The 9,706-nt window shown below is 34.7% G+C and overlaps 1 protein-coding gene across 1 annotated transcript; it reads left to right on the forward strand.

Annotated features, from left to right (window-relative positions):
* Positions 1 to 3,048: 3,048 nt before the first annotated feature.
* On the forward strand, positions 3,049 to 8,671 carry LOC107763018 (UNC93-like protein 3). The gene is made up of 10 exons (XM_016581426.2): positions 3,049 to 3,483; positions 3,617 to 3,780; positions 6,077 to 6,140; positions 6,222 to 6,335; positions 6,432 to 6,476; positions 6,560 to 6,810; positions 6,896 to 6,986; positions 7,655 to 7,767; positions 7,854 to 7,977; positions 8,319 to 8,671. Exons 1-10 carry the CDS (start codon positions 3,325 to 3,327, stop codon positions 8,502 to 8,504), a joined length of 1,311 nt encoding a protein of 436 aa, XP_016436912.1. The 5' UTR covers positions 3,049 to 3,324; the 3' UTR covers positions 8,505 to 8,671.
* The last annotated feature ends 1,035 nt before the right edge of the window (positions 8,672 to 9,706 follow it).

Consider the following 9,706-nt stretch of genomic DNA (forward strand, 5'->3'; position numbering starts at 1 on the left):
AGTACTAAAAATCTCAAATAATTAAAATAATGAATTCGCGTGTGTATGTATACCAATAGTATCATTGACTTGAAAGCGATTTCGTTCAGCCCAATGATTGTATGATTCAAAAGGCTTTAAAATCCAACCATTTTTGCCACCAGCATGGAATGTATAAGCTTGAGATGAGCAGAAAAATTCCAAGAAAATCAGAAATAAAAAGCTAATATATAAAGGATATTCCATGATTTCAGAAACTCAAAAAGAAGAGTGAAAAATTCAGAGAAATATGGTAAACAATTAGGAGAATTTCGAGGGTTTTATTAGGGGAAAATTACTAGCAATATTTATAGAGATAGTGTATGAATTTACCGTTGGGTTATTTTGAGTGTACGTGGAAAGTCTTAGCTGTGAATTTGTTACTATATGGTAAAACCTCATAAATTTGGTGAGGTAGTGTTTAATGATGAATAAATTGTATTTTCCAGAAAAATATTTACATCTGGCCTTCTATTGGAGAAATAAAATGTCATTTCAAATTCGAAAATACGTTTTTCTTAACGGTACAAAAAAATAATAATCACACTATCAATATATTTTAACTTGTTGTAATATGCTGTTTTTCTTATTTTCTAAGTAATAGGACTAATTATTACGGACGGTCATCTATAGCTATTTTTAAGTTAGCTGATAAAATAAGATATATGTTATTTCTTTCGCCTCGATTTTTATTATTTTGCTATTGTTACTCTGTGTTCAAAAATTTACCTCCGACAATTAGGGGCGGAGGTAGTGTGGAGCTACGGGTTCGGTCGAACCCAGTAGCTTTTGTTTAAACACTGTATTTGTATTGAAAAAATTATTAAATATATAAAAATATTTAATTGCGAACCCAGTAACTAAAACGAGCTAGGGTTCGATGATGAAATTAGAACTCATAACCTTAAAATTCTAGCTCCACCTCTGATTAGAAAGGGTGTCAAATAACATCGCTTCGCTGGAAAAATACACTATGTAAGTAGATAAAAAAAAATTATATGTATATATACTATATATTGATTCCCCTTAATTTCCTAGTATGTTTACTTTTATATATTTTGACATCCTTTAATGAAAATTCTGGCTCCGCCACTGGTTGATACTACTTTTTTTTATTTTTTCTTGAGCCGAGGGGTATATTGAAAATAACCTCTCTATCTTCTCAAGGTTAAGGTAAGGTTTACAGATACACTACATTCCTCAGACCTCATTTGTAGAATTACATTACGCTGCTTGTTATTGTTGTTGTTGTTATACTTGTATTGTAATTGTGTAAAAGTTGGAGCAACTCAGGGTGTGTTTGGTATGAAGGAAAACATTTTCCGGAAAGTGTTTTCTAATTTTCCCATGTTTGGTTGGCTTAAATGTTTTGAAAAATATTTTTCCTATTATCTACTTTCCTCCAATTGGAGGAACATGTTTTCTTTATCAAGAGAAGAGAAAACATTTTTCAAAACTCCTTCTCAATCTTTCTCACCCTATTTCATACCCTCACCAACCCACTCCACACCCCCACACCCACCCACCTAACCCCACACAATGCCCTCTCTCCAAAAAGATTTTTTTTTCCGTCATCACCCACCCTACTACCCCACCCACCCCTCACCCCCACCCTGCAAAAAAAAACTTTTACTTTTTTTTTTGTAATTTTCAAATTTCTGTTTTTGCTTTTTTCTGCATCCTCACCTACCCCACTGCCCCACCTCCCTCCCTCCCCCCCTTCGGAATTTTTTTTAAAATATATTTTCAGTTTTACTTTTTTCATCTTTTAGTTTACATGTTCGAAATTTTACAAGTTTCAAAGTTATGATTTCGGAGGTTTATGTGTTTCGAAGTTTAAGGGTTGAAATTTCGTGGTTTCGAAAGTTTGGCGGTTCAGAAGTTTATGAAATTTGTGGGTTTGGAAGGTTGTTGGTTCGAAAGTTTATGGCTTCATGTTATTGTACCGAAATTATTTATGAATACTCTTGAGAAAATATTTTCCTTAATTTACGTATCAAATACCGAAAAATGAATAAGATTACTACTTATTTTTTCAAAAAAATAGTTTCTTGGAAAACATTTTCCGTTATACCAAATAAAAATAAGGAAACTACGAAACGAATTGTTATAATTACTCGGAAAAAAATGGTATGTATGCTGGCGACAATGTAATTTTAAATTCGAAAATAACGTTTTTCTTAACAGTATAAATATTTTATTCTCAATGTATTTTAACTTATTGTAACCTGTTACTTTTCTTATTTTCTAAGTAATAAATCTCACTTTTTATTAACGGTCATTTTTAGTTACAACCAAGTCTAATCTTCACCAAAACCCCTCAAAATTGAGATATAAACTCTAAACCATATTCCCAATTATTTTCAACAACACCCAATCCAAACAAATAATGATTTTTGAAAACCCAAATTTGAATTCAAAGCTTTCAAGCTTTTTAATGGCTGTCAATGGTGAATTTATAGCGATTTTGATTTGTAGCGATTTTGATTTAATGATGGACTGAGATTTTGATTTATAGCGATTGTGAGAATATCGAAGAACAGAATTTGATTATAAATTGAAGATAAAGGATTTCCGTGATATGATTTGATCTCCTTTCCGTTTCAAAACTTGAATTTAATGTAGAATCAATCAATCCCAAGATTCTTTCCTGATTTTTCGCGCGTTATTAAGAGAAAATTCTGCCCTATTAGTTCCTAATAAACGAATGGTACAAAAATTATAGGAAAAATATGAACTAGGCAAGTAATTTAGATACTATGCACATATTTAACAATAAAGTTTCATACATGGTAAAGGAAGGAAAAAGTCCCAAATAAGTATGGATGACTTATAAGATGGATACTGGTTAATAGAAGTCCAAGAATCTTCACTTGGGGTGAATCTTGAATCACGAGTCATACAAATACTCCTTTTGTATTCCTAAAAGTTGCTACTTTAATAATCTCAACCTTTTGTCTCTTACCTTGTAAAAAAAAAAAAGAATCTTGATTGGTCCATATATAAAATGGGGGGAAAAAATATCTCAACGAACATTAATCATTAATTATTGCAAAACAAGAAAATTATCACCATTTTTCTGTCTTTCTCTTGCCCACCATGGGCGCTGAAGCTTTCTTATTGTCATATTTGAGGAGCTTCTTTCTATATGTTCTTTTCTTCATACTACTTTGCCGGCAAATTCTTTGACTCACTTTTCTCTCTCTTTTGACTTTTAAAACACTATATATACACTTGTGTGCATAAATTCATTTGTGGGTATTTGTTCAAAATTCGAAAAATTCAATCTTTATACTCTTTTTCTTAATGGCTACTGACGAGGAAGCACCCCTTGTAGTTGAAAATCCCAAAAATCAAAACCCAATTGTGAATCATGAAAGAGATATTCATATCCTGAGCTGTGCCTTTTTATTGATTTTCTTGGCTTATGGGGCTGCTCAGAATCTTGAAAGCACTATTAATACGGTATGATTTTTGAGTATTGTCTTTGTTATGAATTTCAGGGGTTATTTAGTGTGAAAATGTTGATTTTGGATTGAATTTGCATGATTTTAGAAGTTGAAGTGGATTTGAGTTTGAGGTTTTTTTTGTGTTTCAGGAAGGAAATTTAGGGACAACTTCACTGGGGATATTGTATTTGTCATTTATGTTCTGTTCAATATTTGCTTCATTGGTGGTTAGGAAGCTAGGATCAAAGAATGCTTTGATCCTTGGGAGTACTGGCTATTGGTTGTTTGTAGCTGCCAATTTGATGCCCAATTGGTATGTTTTTTTTTTAATGTCTATTGCATTTTGCTTTTCCAAAATTAAATGTTTAACCAGTACTGGAAGATTAGGCTATTGAGCTGGCAGCAGTAGCGGAGAGTCAAAATTTAAAGAAGTATATACACGAAGAAAAGGGGATTCAATACGTAGTATATATACATAAAGAAATAATTTTTACCTATCTAAACATTATATTTTTTTGGCGAAGGATGTGTGGCTCTGCACTCGCTGGCAGTGATTGTGTGGTGCAAATCCAATTTAACTCGTTTCATTAAGCGAGTTTTGATTGTAGTTTGGTTTTGTGTTTTTTTTTTGCAATATTTTGCGCACTTGTGAATCCTTAATGTGAGTAAAAACATGAATCTTGTACTCTATTGGACCAATTATAGAGGTCTATTAGGCTTCATAATTCTCGTCGTGTGGTTGTGCCATTAGCCACGAAGAGGTTTGTTGTAGTTGGCTTTTTGCTTATTTCTTGTCGGAATGATCTAGGCTTGAACAGTTGTGCTTAGAATTTAGAGCAAGCCATGCAATAGATTTCAAAATGGGATTTAAACAGTTAAGGAGGCAATGGTAGACAAACTCCAATCTTTTTTTGTTTTCTTGCAGTATTTGTGTGCTTATGAATCCTTAATGTGAGTAAAAACATGAATCTTGTACTCTATTGGACTAATTATAGAGGTCTATTAGGCTTCATATTTCTTGTCGTGCGGTTGTGCTATTAGCCATGAAGAAGTTTATTGTAGTTGGCTTTTTGCTAATTTCTTGTCGGAATGATCTAACTTGAACAGTTGTGCTTAGAATTGTTAGAGCAAGCCATGTAATAAATTCTCATAAATGGCATTTTAAAAAAGAAGGCATTTAAACAGTTAAGGAGGCATTAGTAGCTAGCTGACTTGCCGACAAGAATTATATGCTAGCTCTCAGTTAGAAGCCAGCCAAACCTATGTTATAGTCATCCTTTTGATGTTTGTAGAATTAGCAACTGCATTATCAGGGACAAAATGCCAATTTTATGAACTTAGGTGTGAAGGAGGGACTATCTCTTATTCAAATCAAAAGTCTCCTCTCTTAGGTTATACCAGAAAGACAAACTGAAATCTATGAAAACATAGAGTCAGACTCTGGAAGATGGAAGAAATGCTCGAGGATTTAGCTGTGCTCATAGGTCTACTGGATGTGATAACTGAAGCCCCTAAACAGTAGCAATGACTGCTTGCTCTCTCAGGGCATGTGATGCCCAACTGTCTGCCATTGTGGATGCTTGTTTTGTTGAAAGCAAGCCATAAACAACAAATATCTCTACTTGATAGTAGTAAACTAGTAATAATGCACCATAGTGTCAAAAACCTGAATGTTCTCCTTCACCGTACTATTTTGAGGCGTATTCATATATCATTTTTGACCTCCAAATGTTTGTGTACGATAGAAACTTTAACTACACTCGTGGAATTAGGCGGACAGAGGTAAAGGATGCCATGAAATATATGAGAATTAGAAAAGCTTGTGGTCCGGATAATATCACTATAGAGGTTTAGAAGTGTCTTGGAGAGGTTGGAATAGAATGCCTCACCAAGCTATTCAATGTTAAAATAAAAAGTGGTAGGATGCCTGACGAGTGGACAAATAGTACCCTGATCCCAATTTATAAGAAAAAAGGATAAACTCAAAGCTTTGCAAACTATCGTGGCATTAAACACATGAGCAATACGATATAACTTACGAAAGAGTTATAGACTGTAGACTTAGGAATATGACAAGAGTGACCGAGAACCAATTTGGATTTATGCCCTATCACTCTACAACATAAGCTATATTCTTGCTAAGAAAATTGATTGAAAGCTATGGCGTAAGGAAGAAAATATGCACATGGTGTTCATCGACCGAGAAAGCATATGATAGAGTACCACGAAAGGTCCTTTAGTGGGTGATGGAGAAGAAATGAATGCATATTAAATGTATAAATGCCCTAAAGGACACGTATGAAGGAGCCGTCACTAGCGTGAGAACAATAGTAGTAGATACAAAAGAGTTTCCCATAATAGTTCTACACCATGGATGAACACTGAGCCCCTACTTGTTTATCCTAGATGTTAACTTTAGTCCATTTACACAATTTTGCGGTTTTCTTGTCACTCTCCTTTTTATTCTACCCACTGTTTTTGTCGATTATGTTTTCTTTTTTTAATGCTAACAACTTATAAGGTTTTGTGTATTTTGTTCTTAAGACCTATAGTTTGTTTAAGATATTCATGATATTCAAGTATCGTCAGTTGATTAAGCTATCTTGTAGGTATACCATGGTCCCAGCTTCTTTGTACCTGGGTTTTGCTGCTTCTATAATATGGGTTGGGCAGGTATGACTTCCTTTTAGAAGTTGGATTTTGTTTTGGGCTTTTGGCTTCAGCGATAGCCTTAATCTTGTTCTTTGTGGTTAGGGTACGTATCTTACTTCCACAGCGCGCAGTCATGCAAGTGATCATATCTTAAACGAAGCTGTTATAATTGGTAAATTCAATGGTGAATTCTGGGGAATGTTTGCAAGTCATCAGGTACTTTGTATGAGCTTTGCAAGTAAATTTTCTTGATATATTTTCCACTCACATGATAGTTCCATGAACGCAACAACCTTTTCTCTTGATTTGCAGTTTGTCGGAAACCTTATCACTCTAGCTTTGATGAGAGATGGAGAAGTAAGGATCTCCTCAGATTAAGTGCTCAACTGCTCATCCTTGTTTGTTTTTCATTACGATTTGTTAGTTTTGTGTTGCTACAGGGAGGAAGCACTAGTGGCACAACGACACTTTTCTTAGTTTTTATTGGTACCATAACTCTCGGTGCCGTTCTTATGTGCTTCTTAAGTAAGAGAACTGGTAAAGAGGAGACAGGACTACAAGACTCGTCTGCTAGTTTCTTTTTTTCTGTGGTAACTTTGTTCAAGTCTATCATTACCCTTCTACAAGACATAAGAATGCTCTTGGTCATCCCTCTTATTGCGTATTCAGGCTTACAGCAAGCATTCATATGGTAAAGAATACTTCTTATAGATCATTGGAGTAGAATTTGCAGCATCTTATGCTGTTCCATTATTTTAATTGACAATGTGTTTCAGGGCTGAATTCACAAAGTACATTGTTGTGCCTACAATGGGTGAGAGTGGTGTTGGTGGTGCAATGGCTGTTTATGGGGTTTTTGATGCAATTGTAAGTATGCAAATGCACTAACGAACTAATTCAATCTTTAGTCACAGGTTCACTTGAACAGGGTGTTGTTTGACTGTGTTCTTTGAGCAAACTAATTCAATTTTCTGCTGTTGTGGTGTGTTCTTTAGTCCTACGAAGCAATTAGAGCTGTAAATTTGTCCTTTTCAGATTCTCTTTAGTTGTGTCCCTAGTCTGTTGGTGAGCCTTTTATTTATAAACTTTATTCTTTTTGGTTCTTTTCTTTTTTGCTTCATTTTATTTTTAAAACTGAAGATCTGCAATAGGAAACATCTTAATTGAATGCTAAGGTAGTTGTAGTAATGAAAAAAATAAAAATAATATATATATATATATATATATATATATATATATATATATATATATATATAGTGGACCGAGGGAGTAATTGTAATCTCATGGGATAGAAGTGTATTGGCAGTGCGAATGAGCACTAACCTAAGTAATCGATCATCCATAAAATTTTCATTGTAGACTGACAAATGCTGAATTTGCAATGTTCGCTTATTACTTGATTTTTTCTTACTGTGTCTGGAACAAAATTTATTCATGTTTATGTGAAAGAGAAATTTTAAACATTAGACAAGGAAAAAAAGGACCTGATCCATTGTAATGACATATATACTATCGTTGGATGGACATTGTTTCAGTGTTCTCTAGTGGCTGGGCATTTTACCTTTGGTCTCTCATCTATCTCGATAATTGTCTCGGGTGGAGCTTTAGTTCAGGCTGCTGTATTGGCATGGATTCTACTGAGTCACAGGTTCGCTTCGTGTAATGTTCCCTTGCTACTTTTTGGAAGAAGTTGATATTGGCACGTAAAATCCTATTGTTTCTCCTCTATTGTAGTGTGACTGGTGGAGTTCTCGGCATACTATATCCGCTTCTCATTGCAGCCTTGTGGGGCATAGGTGATGGAGTCCTGAATACACAGCTAAGCGCATTGCTCGGGATACTCTTCAGGGATGATCTGGTACTAATTTGCCAACTTATATTTATCATTTTGACATCTCTTGATATGTAGTTCATGGAAATCTCCTTAAAATACATATAGAAACATACTGCTAGACGCTAGTAATGGAAGTGAATTCTTAAACATCGAACACATGTTTCAATAATGTGTTCACCCTAATTTTATTTGAGGTTTGTCCAAATAAGGCGGTATAAACATCATCGTCATTTAGGATTCATGTTAATCATGTTCTGAATTTTATTCAGACGCTTACTATTCTCTTATGTTGCTTAAAATTGTGGCTACTTTTCAATGGATGATTGTTTCACATATCAAATATCTATTCATTTTGTGTTAAACAGGAAGGAGCATTTGCGCAGCTTAAGCTTTGGCAGAGCTTTGCAATCGCCATAGTCTTTTTCCTCGGCCCCTACATTTCATTGCAGACGATGCTAGTGATTATGTTCGCTGCCCTTTGCTTATCCATGTCTGGTTTTCTTTTCTTGACTCTCAAGGTAGAAAAAGCATTCTCATATCGAGCTGTCTAAGGCGAGGCCAATGGGACATTTAGTGTTGTATCAGCTATGCTATCATCTTGCTCTGTAGTGTTGATAATCCATCTTGTAGTAATATTTGTACCTGCTTGCTGCAGTGTGTTCTATTCAACTGAGTTCTCCAGAAACCCATTTCACATTATCTATCATGTGTTTGCTTATTGAGCTTAGTACACCGGGCTAACCGGTAAAGTTACTGCCGTGTGACCAAGAGGTTATGGGTTCAAGCTGTGGAAATAGCTTCTTGCATAAATGCAGGGTAAGACCGCATATAATAAACCCTTGTGGTCTGACCCTTCTGCGATCCCCGCGTATAGCGAGAGCTTAGTGCACCGGATTGCCCTTTTATCTTGTGTTTGCTTATGTTCTTTCCATGTTATTCTTGAAGTCCCTTGTTTCAATTGCTTAGAATAGTCAGGATAATATTCTATTGTATTGGACTAAAAAGGCCCATATTTCAGTGGATATAGAAAATATAAATTGAAATACTTTTTTCAAGTCAAGCTATAACATCAAGGGTGTCCGAAAAATATTTTCTAATTTTTCATATTTGATTGGCGTAAATATTTTGAAATTCATTTTCCTTATAAACTCATTTTCTTTCAATAGGAGGAAAATGACTTTCCGGAAAATATTTTTCAAGACTTTTTTTCAACCTTCCCACCCTGTTCTCCACCTCCACCCTCGCCCCCCACCCCACCTTGCCCCTTCCCCCTCTTGTGCCCACCCCAACCTCTCCTGCCACCCCACACCTAACATTGCCATCGTCACTTCGGCCCTTAGATCCAGACCTATCACACTCTCCTATTTTTACCCATTTCATCTTATATAGTGTTCGTCTAATAAATTATATATTTTTCAAAAGTTTTACTATCTAACCAAATACCGAAAAATAAGCAAGCAAAGTACTTATTTTTCAAGTAAAATATTTTCCTTGATACCAAACACTCCCGAAGTCGGTGTAAATATTTCTCCATTTCAAATTATGATAGCTTAAGGAACATAACACATGGAAAAAGATAAGTTTTGACAATAGGTTAGTGGAGTATAAGAAAGGATAAAAAATTTCATCCTATTTTTAACTCATGATTCGCCACCTGTTATTATGATTTTGTTATATGGGTTAATGGAGTACTGTTATTATCATAGTCATCATGACTAACATTATGGTTATCATTATCCTTATCATTGTCACT

This window comes from Nicotiana tabacum, chromosome 10 (assembly GCF_000715075.1).
Source record: "Nicotiana tabacum cultivar K326 chromosome 10, ASM71507v2, whole genome shotgun sequence".
NCBI lineage: Eukaryota > Viridiplantae > Streptophyta > Magnoliopsida > Solanales > Solanaceae > Nicotiana > Nicotiana tabacum.